Source organism: Camelus ferus, chromosome 5 (genome assembly GCF_009834535.1).
Source record: "Camelus ferus isolate YT-003-E chromosome 5, BCGSAC_Cfer_1.0, whole genome shotgun sequence".
NCBI lineage: Eukaryota > Metazoa > Chordata > Mammalia > Artiodactyla > Camelidae > Camelus > Camelus ferus.
Genome location: NC_045700.1, coordinates 74,362,465 through 74,381,955, shown reverse-complemented (window position 1 = coordinate 74,381,955; position 19,491 = coordinate 74,362,465). Strand labels below are relative to the sequence as shown.

Below are 19,491 nucleotides of genomic sequence, written 5' to 3'. Positions count from 1 at the left end.
TTTTAGAAGCTGAACATTTCGAACCATAAAGATGGATGGAATGGACATGCCCTTTTTCCTTTAATCATTTCTATTTCATTAAAAAAGTAATCTTTAAAAAGCCAAGCCAGCTGCAATTTATTCTAAAATGTGATTTTAACCACCACCTTTGTGCCTTTATTACATTCTTAATATTGTGATTCTTATGGATAAGCTCTTTTATTCAGAGGCTACAAATTGGGAAAGAGTAAACACACTCCAATTCTCATGGTTTTGAGGAAATTTACCCACATTTCCAGTCACGTGCTTACTCGTTTATGTTACGGCAGCTGTCTTCTCTTTCACAGGGACTAATGCAGCCTGAAAGGGCCAGGCCCTCCCCTGTTAAAGCTCAGAAAGACCATCTTGAAAATCAAAGACAGACAATATCACTGTAATACGGCAGAAGCTAACAGGATTAGAGAAGTAACTGGACCTGAAACATAAAATATGCCGGGAGAGAAAGAAAAGCACCAGATCTCTAAGGGGCAAAAGGCTCTTCTGATGTTGGTGGGAAGGGGCTTAGGAATGCAGAAGGTTAGAGCAGGGGCTCAGACAGTACAAATAAGAAGCTGAGGCCAACCCTTTCCCATCGCCCAATAAAAAGCCACCCACAAAGGTTCTGCTTTGGACAGGCCCTGCATCTGGGGAAGCACACTAATCTGAGGGCCAGAGACGAGGCTCTCACTTACACAAGCCACATGCATCTCTGGTGAGCAGTTTCCTCGTCCTGCCCGCTTCCCAGGGCTGAGACAGATTAGCTATGTGAAAGCACTACGTAGTTTATACAAACAGCAATGTCCTGTGATTATGGTTAATGATCACAAAGCAGTTCAGCACACAGCAATGAAGTGACTGTTTGTAAGCTCATTCACGGATCCAGGATTTAGTGAGTTCTTGAATAGTGCCTGGCACAAAGCTGGCACCCAACTAAATATCTCATGATGGCTGGGGGCCTAGATGGACAGATGAATAGAAGGAACGAAGGCAGGACAAAAAGCAGGTCTGAATGAATGAATGCTGTAGTCTGTGAAAAAACTGCATAGAATTAAATAGATATCCTAGCATGCCAAGACAACTTTTGAAACCTCCAACATTTTAAAACACACTGCACAGATGACCCATTCATCTTCTGTGAGCATGAGCTCATTTGAGGAATTCTGACAGTCTTACGACAAGTCAGTGCGGATGAAGCTGATCCTCCTCTCCAATGTCGAGGTAGGTCATTCACCCAAAATTAAACCTGTCTTTGTCCTTCAAATTCATTCCAGTAGGCCCTGAAATAATATAAGTCTGGGCCACCTGCCTCCTCTGAATGTTTATTCAGATAAATGAAAGCCATCTTTAGATTCAGAAATAGGTTAGACAGCACCCAAATCCAGGTTTGCACATGAACTTATGTCAATTTTCAGAGAATTTCACTTTGCTTGGACTTCTGATTAGCTAAAGATAAATTTTCTTTCTGAAGATGAAAGCAAAAGTTTTTAAATACCATAAGTTTTCAAGATTAGAGGTTGAAAATATAGAAGCTGTTTAACCATCCCCCACTCCCAGCTTTTTTCAAGTTCCACACCATCAGCTCCAGAGATTCAAGCAAAACCTCATTATGCTGGGACGTCCCCTTAGGTCTGCTCTAGCCAGGCATGAGGTTAAAAAAAAAAACTTGATGTCTAAAAGACATGGACTACACTTCTAAGCACCGATATGAATACTACCTGAAGTTTTTACACTGAATGGATTTTGAAAGGATAGGGCTGTACATTGGGGAGGCCCCACTCTAACTTAGTCTAAAGCCAAGTCTTTCTGTAAATCCTACTCACTGTCTTGTACTTTAACTCATACAACTTTTCTCCATCCTTAAAAAATGCATTACTGAATATTCCCAGTTTTACAATCATGCTACACACTACCCCAATTTTGCGTGTGAAGAATTAAGGTGGAAACGCTACATTAGAGGAGAAAAGCAAAAGCATTCTCAATTCCTAGCTTCAATGTCAAGCCCATTTCTATTAACTAAGAGTGAGATGTAAAGAAAAACACCACGGGACAGCCAGAACACTATGAATCTCTAATTCATACTTCATGGAGAAAGACAACTATTCATGGCAATTGGTATGTTCTGTAAGTTTTTACACACAATGTTCCAAATTATAGCAGAGCGTGATACCGACTTCTTCCCAGATGTTCACATGTGCTCCATAAAATGAATCTGCACACTCCATCAAGAGGCAATCATTCCTAGCATTCTTCAGCATTTTGGAGAGAACAAGAAGGTTGTTTCGCCTTTTTTCCCTGAAGTTCAGTTGGCAATATTTCTTAGCAAGATCAGCCTCTTTAACTTTGGGATCTTTTCCAAGGAGGAATCACATTAAACCCTGCTATCTCCCATTCCACTTTTACCATATTCTTTTGTTACTTATTTTTTTCATTACTTAGTAATGGCCGCTGGACCAACATTGGAAAGTAAAGAGAAGTAGAAATAGGCAATAAAAACAAATCACTCATAATCTTACCTCTCAGAAACAACCCTGTTCACACTTTGGCAAATCTCCTTGCAGACTTTTTCCTCTACGCTGTATTGGCTGGGATTATGCTGCATGGATCTGCTTCCCACCCACCTCCCTCACTTATTGTTACATCATGAGCATTTTCCCTTAAAAACTACATTCTATGTCAGGTTTAAAGAGAGAATCTAGCCAGAAATTGAACTATGAAAGAAAAAAAAAAAAAGACAGAGTTTAGGGGGCAGAAGCAGGGTTAGAGAAAGCTATGTAATGCTGACCTACCAGTAAGGATGGTCAAAGGAATTATCTGGTGTCTTTGTGACAATTCAAAATGATAGATGTTAATCTTTTAAAATGACTTTTTATATTACAGAGGTTTTACATGCTTCAAAAAAGACATGCTTACAGCAGGTTTTCACTCAACCAAATCACACTTTGCATTCTATGGTTTAATAATTGCCATTCATAAGTGCCACTATCCACTCTTTCCTCTCTCATATTAAATCTCTTGCATATAGAAAAGTTAGTTCTTACACATAGATAAACAGCTTAGAAAAATTTTAAAGAGCTAATTTTTTTCTGCATTAAAGAAAAATAAATTCTGTAAGCATAGAAGTTAACCTGGACCAACCAGTAGATCATTTATATATACAATACTATATATAAGTACTATATATATGCATTCATATTTATAAATAAATATAATATCAGATCAACTGGGTAATGGTTATATGCAGCCAATTTCTGATTCCTAGTAAACTGATCTCTATGGCAGTGTGCCCCAGACTATCTTATCTACATTTGTAAAGACCAGGACCCAAGTACAAAAGTTGTTCTGCTTCTGGGAAAAATGATAGTGAAGTATTCTAAAGGCAAATAAAATTCCTAAATTAACTGAAATCTTGAATTATTCTTTCTGCTCCCTGAAATTAATGTAGTAAATACTAATTACAAATGTAGGTACAAGGGTCTATAAAAATGTTTAAAGTATTAAAATAACCATACATAATTTATATACCATACATTAATCAGGTATATGTATTACAAACACACACACACACACACACACACACACAGACACTTTTTGAAAAATATGTGAACATTCTCTAATGAGTATTTTCCAAAACAGTATATTTTTCAGCTTGGGGCTACATGGCATACAGTTTATAAATCAGAGCCCAAAACTTTTACAATAAAATCCAGAAAAGACTCCATAGATTTCAGCATATTTTTGCAAAGTTCAGTTACAAACTTATATTTCACATATAGTTACTTACGCTCCATGAAGTAGGGCCCAGGCTCAATTCTCCATACAATCTGTCCTTTCTGTGTTCCGGTCACACCCCTGTTTTTAGAATCCCAGAAGTTGGCTGGAGAATTCTCATCTGGAAAAACCAAAGAAACATTTTTTAGCTTAATTACAACTTCTTTGTCTTTCCTTAGCTCAAAGACTAGTACAAGTTCTAAAATAAATGGAAAAAAGGTAAAGGCGAAACTATGAATGAACACTATTGGTACTGACTACCTCCCCTCAGATTATACCCTGAAGTTCTATACTCGCATTTGTAGGTGAGAACTGGGGAGGAGGGTGGGAAGGTGGAAAGAAGATGGCATGTCCAGGCTTGGCCAGGTTGGTCAACGTTGCCAAGAAGCAAAACTGCAAAGAACAAAGGGTACCATAGTTCATCAACCAGTGATGAGATGACATAAAAGAAAGGGGTTGGGTGAGCTCCCGTCTATAAAATCCTTCATAAAAAGGAAAGGAAGAGCAAAGCTGGGAGAAGACAACAGAATCAAGATGGGGGGGGAAAAAGGGGACATTAAGTGATGAAACTGAGTCAAGACATGGCACACGTTGGCCACGGACAGTGTTCAGGAGGCACCAACCAAGTCATCAGATCTGCTAGAACACCTTTCATAAAAGGTCAGCGGTGGCAGACCATGAGCCAATACAAGAAAAGGAAAAAGGAAGAGGGATAGAAAAGACAGACCCAAAGCATAGGCCTGAAAGCAGCCTCTTCCAAGCTCTCTGACCTCATGCACATAGAAAGTGGTGACATTTGGAGGGCACACTGGGGTGCATGAGAGAGACACTCACAACTTAAGATGACAGTAGGGATGCTCTGGGTGCCCCAGCCTCTGCCCCACCAACCTGCAGGTGGAAGGGATTCATGGTCTTTAACTTGCTCACATTGCACTAGTTTGAAGCTCTGTTTTAGGCCCCTGGGATCGGAAATCAAACTAAAAACATGAAAAAGAGACCATTCAGAGGTTTACAGGTACATAGAAATGTGGACAGTGACACTGGCTATTAAAGATGTACCTCATTTGCTTCCCCAAATCCCTTTCCCAAGAGGGAAGATTACGGACACACTTTAACTGAGGGCTGGCACTAAGCAGACAGGACAAAGTAAGAGATAAACACACAAAAAAGAAAGATGGGGAAAAGGACCCAAGCCAGAGGGAACAGTCCTGAGAAGAAAAACCTTGCTTCTTATGAGCATAAAAGAAACCAAAAGTGGGCCAGGAGGGGTTGGATAACCTAGCTCTGAGGGATTTCCGTCTGTGGTTGTCCTTGGGGCCGCTGGTTTCATCACACTGAGAAGCCAAAGAAGTCTGGAGGAAGGATTCCTTCGTGCTATCTGGAATCAGCACAGAATTAAGTCAAAGATGCTTTATCATGACAGGCCAAGAAGCAGCCACTGCTGTTGTAAGAATAAAAAGGCATAACCTACTCTGGGTGTCACCTCCTCTCATAGACAAACAACACAAGGAAAACCACTCCATTCCATCACAGAAATACAACCACAAGCTTATATTAGGAAGGTGCTAAGGCAATGACCTGAAGCTAGATTTGAAAGATGTCATGTGGCTCCTCAGGGCAGATCCTGCTCACTGAGGAATCACTGAGATTCTTCCTCAGCGGGTGAACCCCAATTTTGTCCAAGGTAACAATGCATCCTATTAAAAAAATACTTGGCTTTCCAAAATCCCTTGCAGCTAAGGGTGGCATGTGGCCTAGTTCTGGCCAGTGAGATGCAGGTGGACGTCTCTGGGTGGGACTTCTGGGAAAGCTGTCATTTTTCTGATGGATTAAAGGACAGATTCAGTAATCCTGCTCTTCCCCCTCCACTCTTCTTAGAAAAGGCTAAGGATGGCAAAGAAAGAAGCCAGAAGCATCCATGATGATTTCTTGAGACCTGAGTGACTTTCAGTCTTCTTGCTACCTAGTTAAAATAAATTCCTATTTACTTAAGCCCCTGTGGTTGGGTTTCTGTTACTTGCAGCTGAGCACAATTCCTAACCTAACACATGTCATCCTAAAAATCACTCAGTGATTTAGACTCATTACGCCTAATGTGACCCAGAATGGCTGGGACTGCATCACTGCCACAGGTTAGACAACAGAGGTAGTTTCTTGCTTTCTAAGACATACTTTAACGAGCAGAGCTGCAGAGATGCTTGGATAAGCTCGAAGACTCTCATGTTGTCACAAGTAAATATATTTTACTAGCTGTTGGTCACCTGGAAGGCACAGAAAGCTGGACCTTCAGGGAATAGAACACAGGCACGGGGAATAGAAGGTGCCCAGCTGTTCAAAATGCTTTTTGGAAAAACACGGCTACACACACGGGAAATTTTCTGAAAATACTGTTGTGTCAGTTTCTTCTTGAAGCCTCAGGAAAGATGAGGCAGCATCAAGCCTTGTTTTAAGGTGCATGCATTAGGATCAAAATGACAAAAAGCAACAGTAAGAAAATTGTACTTGTTAAAATGTGACCACACTGTAAGAGGGTTTGCACTTCAGCTATAACTAAACTTTTCCTGCCCAAGCCATCAGTTAAGCCAAACCAAGGACACCTTTCTGACATCACAACCTTGGGAGGATGGAACTCAGAAGAGCAAAAATAGAAGGAGAGGGGTAACGGAATGAGAATTATCATGAGAGGACTTACGATACACCTTACATCACACAGAAATGATGCCTGAGGCTTGACACAACCCCTTACATGTTCCCTGGAGAACTTCTTCAGAGAACCAATGTCAGCATCTCCTATTCCAAGAAGGCCACTAATGACTTTCCTCTGCCAGTCACATTTGCTTAAAGGTAGAAATACTACATTGCGTGAATATTTTTCTTTACTCTCAGAAGTCGGAAATAAGGGAGAATGAGTTATGGGTGCTTCCTCTCCGGGCCCCTTACCAAGAAAGACACATAGAAGTTAAGTGTTCAATTCATCCATCAACTCATGTGGGTTGGGATAAACCATCTATCTCTGACTCTCCTCTCATCAGCTCATAGGCAATGGAGACAACTCCATTTGGTTAAATTTATGATATTTAAAAAAAATAACCCCTTGGAGTAAAATGTTGAAATTATACTATGAGAATTCAGGCTGATATGGCACTCAAATGTCTCATATATGTGAGAAACGGGTCAGAATTAGGATGAGCAGGACCAAAGCAAAAGCTAAATGGGTCTCTTCGGATTAAAAAAAAAAAAAAAAAGTCCAAATGCCACAGCAAGAAGCGATCCTGTAAGCCTTCTTGTGGGAGGTCTCATTCCCCACCAAGCATCGTGTCTGTCACGCAGAAGTTACCCAAGTTGGTTAATATTCTGGTTATTCTAGATTGAAATGTTTCTCCGATGAGATTGTGTTTCCGATAATTCATTATCCCTGACAGATACTAGCACTCCTGCCATCGAGTGCAGCCACTCAACTGAAAATACAAAACCCCTGGAAATAAGCCAGTGTAGGAGCACAGAGTTCAAGTGATTCAGCTCCGGCTGGCCCGGCCCCCACCACTACCCAGCTCCCGCTGCTGCGAGCTCCAGAGCGCCGGCCAGCCTTGGCACCGCCATACTAAAGAGCACCTAGAACGGCTTAGCCCTTCTCTTCGTTTGAAGAGGACCAATTTTAACTGATCCTTCAAACTTCTCTCTTTAATTAGGTTAACACCTCCACTTAGGCTGCCGTCCGTTCTAGTCCAGCCCAAGAACGTCTTTCCAGTGACAGCACTTCTTTGCTCAGATCTGTTTTTCATGGACATCTGAGGGCAGAATATTTTTTCCCAGAATGTGTAAGTTGTTTTCCTTTACCCTCATTTAACATTTATATTAGGTGATTCAGTCTTCTTGAGATGCCCCCACTCCCAATAAGAAAAATAACAGTGTATACATAACATAGTATATCAAAGAAAGCGTTCTAAATTCCTTACAAGTATATTACAGATGTAATTGTAAATCTATTTCTTCCTTTAACTGAATAAAGGCTCTGATAGATCAAAGAGACATCATTGGTCTTTGAAGCTGAGTATCAATTGTTCCATTTGTACTTGGCAACTTCCCTTCCCCATTTCTCTTAACAACTATTCAAATCTGACCCAATGACCTCACATCCCCTATCTAACTTCCACCCTCTGGAACACGGTACCATGCATCTTACAGCATCAAAAACACGGAGGACTTCAGGCCCCATCTCCCTGGTCTCTCCATCTCCCTACTGCCGTCTTTTCTATGTCCATACCTACTTCTTGCCTTCTTGCCCAGGGTTCTACCGCCCATCATGGAGGTGCTCTTGACTCAATCCCTTCTATCAGTCACCTTCTCTCACCTTGACCTTTAGCTTCTTCCTCTCAACCTGGAAACACATCAGCTCCCATGAGTTATGCTTTCCTGCTTTTGCTCTTTGACCGTTGCCTTCCGTACCTCCTTTCCCATCCCCACTCTTATTTCCCTTCCTACTAGGATTAAAGGGTCTGTTTTCCAGTTACAGTGGAGTCTGTGTTCTAGGAGTTTATATTCTAGATACTTAGGTAACTTTCTAGCTGGAATATAATTACAAAAAGAAACACTGGAGATGTTTAATTCATGTACCTAAATACCTTCTTTAAACCTAATTTTGTTTGGTAGGGTTTATATAAAGCTTGTCCATTCATGTCTCATATATACACTTTGTTCTCTTATAAGTTTAGTTGGCTGTATGTTTCCTCTAAATAGAAAAACAAAGCACACATCAAAAAAGCCTTAAAATCCTTCTAATATAATTTTCATACCTCTCTGTTATGAACATTGTGGGAACATTATCAAAAAAACTTTTGAAAACTTTTACGCTTGCCTTATTTAAGCAATCCATGATTCTTTCCCAAAATGATCTCATATAGTGTTTGTTTGTTTTTTTTTTTTTTTTAATTACAGTTGATCCTTGAACAATGGCAGAGGATGGGGGCACCACCTCTCCCTGTGGTCAAAAATCCACATATAACTTCAGTTGGCTCTCTGTATTTGTGATCTGGTCCCTCCTTAACTGCACGCAGTTCTGCATTTGTGGATTCGACCAACCATGGATTATGTATTACTGTTGCATTTACTGTTGGAAAAAATCCACATATAAGTGGACTCGAGCAGTTCAAACCCGTATTGTTTAAAGGTAACCTGTACCCTTTAGGGTTCTTCCAATTAATTCTGTTATCAATACAGGCATTACTTCTGTTACGGAGAAAAGGGTTTGGACCTAGGAAATAAAGGAGTAGGGATGTAAGATTACACCACGCAGAACAACTCTCTTCTATTAACTACAGAGTATAGTGGCTCAGAGGATCTTCTTAGATCTGGTTAATTAGGTGGGAAACAACTCTCTTTCCTTAATGAGAACCACATGATTTTACCTTGGGGTCTTAACCAAAATCTCTATATAAGCAGGTTTACTGGCATCTCCTGATCATTCAGTAGGTCACAGACCATCACTGGCTACCTTCCCCTTTAGCTAACTGGTCCTCCAGGGCAACTCCACTGCTCACAATGAGTCTCCTCGGGGCTCCTTCAGAATGCTGATTCCTGCGCTGCTCTTTCCAAGATTTTGATTCAGTAGGTCTGAGTCAGGACACAGGAATCTGAATTTTAGCAAGCACCCCAACCAGGTGATTCTGATAAAGGTGCTACAAACACCACACATGGAAAAAACCTGTTCCATGGTAATTTCCAGGGAAACAGAACAATCACAGCGATGCTGTGGACCATGGACATCTCTTTGACTATTGTCCCTCCCATTTGTTAGCTTGTTCCTTCCTTTTTGCCTGCCTTCTTTCCTTCTTTCACTCTCCCTTCCACCCTCCCTCCCTTCTTTCTTTCCTTCCTTCCTTCATTTGAGTGGCACTTACTAACTGCTTACTATGAAAGTCAAGAACACCCATTTCCTGCCATAAGGAGCTGGTGGTGGAGTAGGAGAAGACTGGCACACAGGTATAACACAGTGTGAAAGCACTATGATCGAGGTGTGCATGCTTTATAAAGTGTTAGAGTAGAACTGGAAGAATGACTTACTCTCCCTGTGACCATGTATAATCTGACTCTGGAAGCATCTTCAGGAGATGCACGTGGAGATACCCTTTGGGAGGTCTACACATTTAAGCCAGTCGTTAAGGTCATCCATTCCTTTGCTTCACTATTCCCTAGACATACTGTTTTATCTCCCAGGGTTCATGCTTTGGTTCCATGAATAGTCATCAGAAAAAAACAAACAAGTGGCATACTTAGAGCTGAATTCAGGGGTAAAAGTTCCTGTAGTTGCCTGGGCCCCAAGACATTATCCTTTTCTTCCTTGGAAAAGCAGGATTAATTTTATTAACCTACAACACTGCTGTAAAGAATAATTTCAAAATAAATGAATTCTTTTTTAAATGTCACAAACCCCGAAAATAACATAAGTCTTTCATGCTCCAAATTCTTCCTTCTCCATAAAATTTTCATGCACAGATCAGTGTGAAAATAAGTTTTTTTTTCTGTACATGAGTTTTGGATTCCAGAAATGTCCCATGAATAGAATTTAAGGTAATAAAAGAATATATAGGCGCCATGACTAGACATATCAAACAGATCCAAATATAATTTGGATTTGGAAAAGTTTCTATGTCTATTTTAATATTTCCCAAACCTCCGTACAGTACTGGAGATAAAATAGGAACCAAAAAAAAGTATTCAAAGTCCTCACTCTTCTAACAGTCAACCCAGGGTTGTTAGAAAAAAAAGATGAGAAATTTTGTGAAAGAGATGCCATGTGACAGACTGCCAGAAATGAAAAATGATGCTTACAAGTTTTCTTTTGCGTTAAAGTAATTCCACCCTCCATTTTCTCGAAAAATGGCATAAACATCTAAATTGATTTTAAATTATCTTTTGGATGCAAACTGAATATAACTGCATCCTGAGATTGGATCATAAAGGGGCCTGGCTTTATTCAGTTTACACTCAGAAATTTGAAGTCTTGTCTGGGATTTAGGATTTGGAGAGCAATACTAAGCTAAAATTTAATCAAAATGATCGTTTTAGGGCAAAAAACACACCTTCCCAGGGGTTGCTTGACTGTTAAAACTTTGTAAATTTACCGGCATGTACTAGGTGAGTTACGAAATCCCACAGCAGTGCAATAAGAAAACTCTTGACGGTGACCGAGATGTGAACCATGCTGCAGGGGAGGGGTGACTCTTTACCACCAACTGTACTAAACAGCACCAATTGTAAGTGCTGTGAGAATTCATTAACAAAGTTCCTCATGAATTTGGGAACATGGCATTGGTTTTTCTGAGAAGAGCCACTGGCGAGTCATCCAGGTCTGATTCTGGGGATGTTTGCACTGGAAGGCAAGTGCCTCACTGGCTGGAAGGGAGCACTAGCGGGGAGTGGCGTGGGGCGCACATGCTGATTCAGTACACCCCCAGGAATGAGAGAGAAGTTTATCGTTGTCTCCTCTACAAGAGGCCTCACCGGGGGTCAGGGGAGCCCAATTTGAAGAATGTTCAATGTAGATCCATGCCGGGCAACATAACTTACAGCCAAATCCTCCCCACATCCCTGAGGGGTCTCCTGAGCATGCAGACCTCCAGACAAGCTGGGCAGAGGCAGGAGGCTCTGCTAAGCCACTTCCCATATAAAACACCTGATCCGAAACGAGTCCACTGAACACTCATTTTGACAAGGGGGGAACCACCAACAGTCCAGCGAGAAGAAACCGCAGGACTCATTTCAGCAAGAAACCTTCCAAGAGTTTCAGTCTGATATGATTTATGGAAGAATTCATCTTAAACACAGGTAATGTTTACATATTGAAATGTGTCTCACCTCCTGTTCAGTAGGTCCCTGTTTCTGTCAGAGGAAAATTCCAAGTCTTTCTGGAGGTTAATAGTGCCCTACTAGATCTGAGGGCCCCCTTCCCACTCCACCCTCCAAATTACAGCTCTCACCTCATCTTCCCCTACCGTCACCCCCTCCCTCCTTGCTCCACTCCAGACGCGCTGGATTCCTGGATATTGAAGGGGGTCAGAAGAGGCCCTGCCAAAATACACCACTTTCTGCTGAAAGCAATTAGCTCTCTGCCCTCCCCCTTACATCTAAAAGCAGGACATAAATTTCCATCTGTAAAGGCATCTCCATCTCCCATATCAGAAGAGTAAGATGACTCTTAATCACCACTCTTATCAGTGGAGAAGGACCAACTTCAGTCTGCATGACAAACCTTACTAAATAACCCTTATCTTCCATTAGTTTCCCCATATATTTACCTTCCCACAATTTATCACCCCTAGAAGCCAACCCCCATTTTCCTTTCTCTATTTGCTTCTCCACAATTTATTGCCCTTTATTAAAATGACATATAAGCCCCCTGAATTTAACCACTTCTTTGGGTCTTTATTTAGTTTCCATGAAGGCTTCCATGCAGGTAGAAATTAAAATTTTAACATCAGATAAAATTTGTATGCCTTTTCTCCTATTAATCTGTCTTCTGTCAGTCTGATTTGCAGGTCCAGTAGCCAAATCTAAGAGAATAGAGGAAAGTTTGTGGGGTTTTTTTTCCCTCCTCAACAATGTCCTCAAAGGTATGATCAGTATTCTTCCTCAGGGTCTATTTATCTGAAACATTCCCCCATATATCCTCTCCTTTGACTTTTTTTTTTTTTTTTTTGGCTTGCATACCACCTTCTCAAAGAAATCCACCTTCACCACCCCCTTTAAAATGACCTTGACAGCCTCCAGCAATCTTGGACTACCTCAGTCTGCCCAATTTCTTTCCCACAACCCTACCACCATCTAACATACTATATAACATCTGTACATTTCTTGTATATTGTCTGTCTTTCTCTCTAGAATATAAACTCCACGAGGTCAAACACTTTTGTCTATTCTGTTCACTGATGTATCTCCAGTGACTAGAACAATATTTGTTCAGATTTGGCTCAGTGCAAGGTCTTGATATCTTCTTTCAATTATGATAAAACAGCATTACCTGAATATCAGTATTGTATTGTTAAAGTACACAAAAGAGGAATGAAATTCTCACCAAGGAGTGCAGAAAGCTTTAAAGAGATTGCTGTCTTGTTCAAAATAGAGGGAAGCAAGGACAAGACTGCAAATGCCATGGTAAGCTTTATTAGACTATCTGAAAAAGATCAATTTATTTAGAATCTCAATTTTTATAACTAGAATTTCCAATTAACTTAATTCAATCACAGTGCTATGCTGAGCTGACATTCAACTTTGTTTATATCTTACAGTCTATCCCCAGTGCACAAAAAAATGGCTTAGCTTACCTAAGATCACATGATCAGCTTCTGGTAAAGGTCTCTGAAACATCTTAAACAAGTTTTTCCCTGACAAAGACTTTCAGAGTATTTCTAAATTAAGATTGATTTTTTCCCCAACTGAATGTTTTCCTATATACAATATAGGAAACTCAAATTCTTTGATAATACCTCAAATGGAAAAATTATTAAAAGCTTACTTATGCCAAACAGACAATCTATATTTTATTTGGCTATTATAAAAATTTATGATAAGTATCATTGTGAAAACAGAATATGCAATTTGTAATAGTTGTAGCTAACTTCATTTTAAAAATATCAGCAGGAATTAGGCGCTCTTTGTAAAATTTGAGGCTTAAAAATTTCTGAAGTCTCTTTGAAGCACACATTGCTGTCAGTACGTACGTTTCCCCATCATCATTTGCATGGCTTCATTTGCTCTAGCAATTACACTTTTACAGTGAGAATGTGAGCCCAAGCTCTTTTAAAAGGTCAAGGACGACCAGCACTTGGTAGGTAGCTTGGTAAACACCTTAGCACAAGATCCAAGATTAGGCCCTTTGGGAATATTCTATAACAATGACACTGAAATGCCTCAATCCCCTTCCTTGTACCAAAGCTGACAGTTTAGAAAAAGGCTTCCCATTGCTAAAGAACTTTCATGAGACAGAGTACATAAATGATCTTTTTCTAAAGGTCCATAATTTGGGGCAAGATGATGACAGGCTAACAAGAGTTAGAAGGAATACTTTAAGATCTAAAATCAGAAAGGAAACAATTATAGAAGTGATGGGGGAAATGAAATTTATTGAATACTAATTCAACAAACATTTATTGAGCATCCACTCTCTGCCAGGCAATATTCTAAGTGAGAGGGATTCAAGGGGAATAGGGGAGTCAAAGTCCCTGTCCTGGTGGAGATTTTGGTCCAGTGGGGAAAGCAATGAATAATCAGATGCAGAATAACATTTAGGTCAGGAAGTGTAGTAGATATAATGTAATGTCAGGTAGCGGTGACATAGCGCGAAGAAAGCCAGGGAGCGGAGAGGGGAGAGAGGGTGGTGTGGGAGTACTATTTTATGCAGGTTGATGCCAGAAATATCTGAACAGGACCTTGAATAGAGTGTTTTGTATAAGGAGACTTGGGGAAAGGCAACAAACAAAAAAGCAAGGACCCTGAAAGAGGACAAGCCCACCATGTTCCCAGGAACAACAAAGTGACGCAGAGGGAACAACGAACGAGGCAGAGAGCGGGAGCAGATGAGATCAGGGAGACAGGCAGAGCCAGCCTGTAGATGGCAGTGATGATAATAAGCATGACAGAGCTCACTATGCACCAGGCACCGCTCTACTGTTTTGTCTTTATTAACTCATTGCAACCTCTGACAACCCGTTTGAGGTGCTATTATTCGATTTTTAATGATGGGGAAACTAAGGCACAGAGAAGTGAAGGTATGTGCTCCAAATCCCAAAATAAGCATGTGCTACAGAGTGAACCCGGGCTGCATTGCTCCAGAAGCCACGCTTCTCGACACTACATGACACCATCTATCACAGTGAAGAGTGAGGATAATGGAAAGTCACTGGAGAATTTAAAGCAGGGAAGGGACATGATCTGCATTTAAAAAAAAAATCATCTGGCTGCAGTGTGCAGAGCAGACTGCACAAGGACAGAGGGGACGGTTCACGGGGATGATTCATGCCCAGACCCCGCACCAGCCTTGGAGCCATCACCTAAACATGCCCCTCCTCCCATCTCCATCTTTCCTGTGCAGACAGAGCTATAAATATCCACTCTTAGTGCAAAAGGCTATGAACCGACTCCAGATTCTTCAGTCCAACAAGCCCGTGAGTGACTCATCCACCTCTAAGCTCTCTCCAAGCCCAGGCCACCATCCTGTGATATCCCTCTCTAAGTCCACTGTGCTCTTCCCTTCCCCCTCGTTATTCAGACAACTTCTGAAAGTCCAACTTTCACACACTCAACCTTATTCAGCCAAAACTGGAAAGCTCTGATGCTCCATCACTTAATAACTCAATAAAACCCTTAATGCAACATACTTAATACATCACTGGCAGTAAGTCCACATGGACCCTCTATTCACCAATAAAAGTATGCTTTTGTTTTTCCATACGTATCATTTATTACAGGTGCAATGAAAGTAATATACTGCTCGATAATAATGTTGCCAGGATATGGCTGCTAGATAATCCCAGAAAATTAGGAAACAGCAAACTTGAGTTGAAATTCTATGTTTCCCATTTACTGAATGGATGACCTTGGGCAAGTCTTAAAACTTCAGGGACTCTATTTCTTTATCCTATAAAAATGATACCAGCACGCCTAACTCAGAAAGCTGTGAGGAATACACGAGTACAGCATGGGAGACTGGCACATGCTAGGAGCTACATGTGTAGGTTTTTAAAACTTGTCAATCCACTTCATCCTTTTTAAAGAGAGCTATGTCTTTTTTTAACACTCAAAAGCACAGTTCTTCAACTTCTTTCCTTAGTTTTAACTTTTAAAATGTTTCCTTTAAATACATTATTTTATTCAGATTTTTCATAATATAAAAACAGACACATAAATTAAAACAAAAGCATGATTATTTTTATGTTTTGGGGGACTCTGCTTTCTTTAGCAACGGATGCCAAATGATCAGGCAACGAAAGTGCAGGTTGTACACACAGTGATAGTACCTTAAGCCATTACCTGTGTAGCACATTCTCCCACACAGAGTATCTGAATACTGCCCAGTTCGTGGACGGAAGGTCACTCAAAGCTGACGATTCTGTCAATGAGCTTTAAGCCTGGCTTAATCAAGAGTCAGGCAGAGGCGCCCTCATATCCCTACACAGTAAATCCGAGGCTTTGAATACAGTCTCGACTTGGGGATCTCTGTCACAGCACTGTGTGTATAAAAAGGTGCCAGGAATGACAGTTTTGCCTCCATGTCCTCCTTTCTTTCTGCTAATTATTTTTTTAAGTACCATGCATACACTAAGCTCTCACTCATATTAAATATCATAGATAATCCCTTCTAACACTAAGTGAAATTTAAAAGCAACCTCTAGGTCCTTCAGGATGTTACTTTGCATGTGACAACTGAAGATTCTGAGAAATGTACAACCATTATAAACTATAATGTTTAGCACAAAAGCATCCTTTGGTTCAGGGTAAATTACTCCTTTGATCTCAGTGAGCGCATATAATCAGATCTGGAAACTGTAAGAGCTTAACTTTATTTAAAGATGGAGGTTACTCATTAAAGTGAACCAGATACTTGTTGGAGCTAACCCAAACTCAGTCTGAAAATATTAATTAGAAATATGTGGGAGCAGTATTTTTTGCAACAGTTATTGCTATTGATCCTTAAGAATAATTTTGCAGAAGTGTCTACTCCCTGTGGGTCCTTTCCCAAATGGCTTGATCAGAAGACAGATAACTTTCCCAGAGATTAGACTGCTCACCTGTGTACTTTTTATTAAACTGAGCAGGTATCAATGTTTTTCCATGAGGATGCTACTCGCATTCTGAACGATAATTTTTTGTAAGGGTCTGTCCAGTTCATTACAGGAATGGTTAAGCATCTCTGGCTCTCAAGCACTAAATGCCAATAACATCCGACATGACAATAAAAAGTAACACCCCCACCACCCACCCTTGAGAACTATTTTAGGAATACAGCCAAAAACTAAAAATTTTCATTTAAAAATACTAATTTGTAAAAAAATTATAATAGAACCTAAATTTTGCCCTGCATTCATCCCAGTTTTAAACAATTAATTAAAGCAGATTAGAAGCTCTATAGAAAACTGAGCCAGTTTTGCCACAGTTGCCACAAGGAAATCTTAAAAAAAAAAATGGTTTTATTCTCAAGTTCAAGTTTTGTTGTAGGGTTGTTGTTAAATCATCAGTCTTTAGCATGTGAATGTCTATGAATACCTGTCCATACAAACGTTCCATTACAAATAAATCTGTTGTAACATCTCAGTCCCTGAGAGAAGAGTTTTTAAATCCATTAAAAACATCATTATTCCAGAGGCTGATGACCTGTCATGAAATCTATTTGGACTCAATCTAATGTCATTTTCAAAAGCATTCTTGTATGTAGAACCCATACTTAACATCACAGTAAAATAATTCATCTAAAACCAGTGGGACTTTAGAAATTCACAGTAAGGGGATTGCATATTTGCTTATGTATTTATTTACAGAAGTTTTACATGCTTTCATAGCAGCACTGATCTCCTATGTTGAGCTGTCAAAGACTAAATGTGATAAATGCACTGCATAATTTGTTAATAATTGTCCCTAACCAAGCAGGGAGGGGACAATATTAAGAATTTTCAAAGAGAAAGGCGGAGAGAACTATAAATCCCAAACAGCTGGACACGGAAATCAGATGACAGTGGAATTCATTTCACAGAACCTTCTAACGCCTTACCTCATAAAATCCCAGACAGTCCCTCTCTGCCTTTGCCAGGGTGGGATCCATCATTTCAAATCAGACTTAGGAAGCAGCACGAAGAAACACTTCATCCTCCTTAAAACCACGTACCTGGCCTACCCGCTTGGCAGTTTCATTCGTGGCAGTGGCCAGAACAAACCAAAGAGGATCTGGAGTCCTAACACAGCCTGGAGGGCTCTGGGGGTCCACTCCAGACACTCCTGGTGCTCACCCCTCCCCCCAACGTCCTAGAAATGAAGCACGGAGTGGGATTTGAGCAGTTCTCTACCAGGAGACTCCTGTCCAGCTAAGAACAACGCTGAGAGCCACTCCTGCCTTTCATCAAGACTTATCACTGCTCAGGCATCCCAAGCTGAAAAAACATCATGTGTCAGTGTCCCTGAGGCTGAGGCAGTTGTGGCCACACCCCTGTAAAGAGCACAGGATGCAATCGCCCCATCCTCCCCTCAGCTTCCTTCCTTTGCTTTTCCATGGGAGAATTCCAAAGAATGAGTTATGTGTACACACACACACACACACACACACGCATACAGAGTGGGCTGATGTCAACAAGCTGACTGTTCTCCCAGAAAGGGGAGCTTTCTGTTTGATTTACTCAGAATAGAGTGGCCACTATCCGAGAACTCTAATTTACCGTTACCATTAATCAGATAGAGCCTTCATTTCAGTTACTGAAATAGGCTTACAGGAGCCTAGCCAATTCAGAATGGAGTTTGTGGATTTGTGTTTTCAGACTGTAAAAAAAAATGACTAAAACCTTTTCATCCATCATATAGCTTTAATGAAAAGCCCAAAATGTGGTTATCAATCTAGAAATTATTTTCAGACCTAACTTTTAATGCAAAAATGGATGCAGTCATCAATCCAGCTGGAGCTTGCTCTTGTCTTATTCTGTGAAGTGGCTGGGATGGGGGGATCTCCAGTTCAGATGCATTGTTCTTCAGTGGGGAAAGGGACCTCAGAAAGCTGTTGGCTACCTAGGGCAGTGGTTGCAATTTTTAGTGCTGGGTGAATGGGTGAGCGCAATCAAAGGCTGCAAGACCATCTCTTTCCAGCAAAAGTTCCAGGAAAGCAAGATGACATGTCCTCAGTTGTCATGTGCATTTGCTGTGAAGTGGGGCAGGCTGGATTTAAGCTCCACACTGTATTTGGTGGCTGAAACTTCCTCTCCACCATACCCCAACCCAGACATAGTTTTGCCATGAAGCTTCAAGGGACCATAGAACTTTGGACTGATTCTGGAATAGACTGGGTGAACACAGCAAAGCTGGCCCTCCAGAATCACCATCACCCTGTCCAGTCCTCTTCTGAACATGCAAACCCAGCTGAGTCTTAGGACAAATCACTGTGGGCTCCTGGGCGTGTCCTAGCAAACAATAATAATAGTAAGCATTTACAGAATGCCCACCATGTACCAGGAATACGTAGTAAATGCTTTAAAAATAGTCTCTAATAAATGCCACTGTGCTCTAAGGCTGAGGTCAATAGTGTTATAGGATCTGTGTTACAGATGAGGAAACTGAGGCTCAGAGCAGAAGTGATAACAACCAGGATTAAAGTCAGATCTGAATACACCCAAGCCCAAGCTCTTTTACAATACACTGCCTTCCACAAATAACACTGTTAAAACGCCAGTGACCTCACTAATTCGTAAGCCCACAGCAGCGTCAGTCACCATTAAGAGATTAGAACAAATAAACTAGAGAGAAGGAATTTATTTCCTATTATCGGCATCAAAGATGGCTACCGCCTACAAACAGAATTCTCAACAATGTCAGCATCTCTGTATTCATCCCTGTCTAAGAAAGTGTATAATCATGAACTCTCGCCTGCTTTCTAGTTATGGACCAACAGATTCTCCTTGGGGTTGGAGAGAGGCTCACGCACTGTGCTCTTTCTGCTGGGACTCTTACTGCCCTCAC

General features: G+C 40.8%; 1 protein-coding gene and 1 long non-coding RNA gene across 5 annotated transcripts in view; one reads left to right on the top strand and one right to left on the bottom strand.

The window, feature by feature from the left end:
• HECW2 (HECT, C2 and WW domain containing E3 ubiquitin protein ligase 2) overlaps positions 1 to 19,491 on the bottom strand; it is a 334,372-nt gene that overhangs the window by 133,206 nt on the left and 181,675 nt on the right. For 3 of the 4 annotated variants that reach the window (XM_032480136.1, XM_032480138.1, XM_032480137.1), the window contains exon 3: positions 3,800 to 3,907. In XM_032480136.1, coding sequence (XP_032336027.1) covers positions 3,800 to 3,907 — 108 coding nt within the window. Of the gene's footprint in view, positions 1 to 3,799; positions 3,908 to 17,545; positions 17,981 to 19,491 lie in introns of those variants that run through there. The other variant, XM_032480139.1, reaches the window with a different exon arrangement.
• On the top strand, positions 514 to 19,308 carry LOC116663757. The gene is made up of 3 exons (XR_004320079.1): positions 514 to 524; positions 9,733 to 9,735; positions 19,225 to 19,308. It is a non-coding gene; the product is annotated as an uncharacterized LOC116663757 (long non-coding RNA).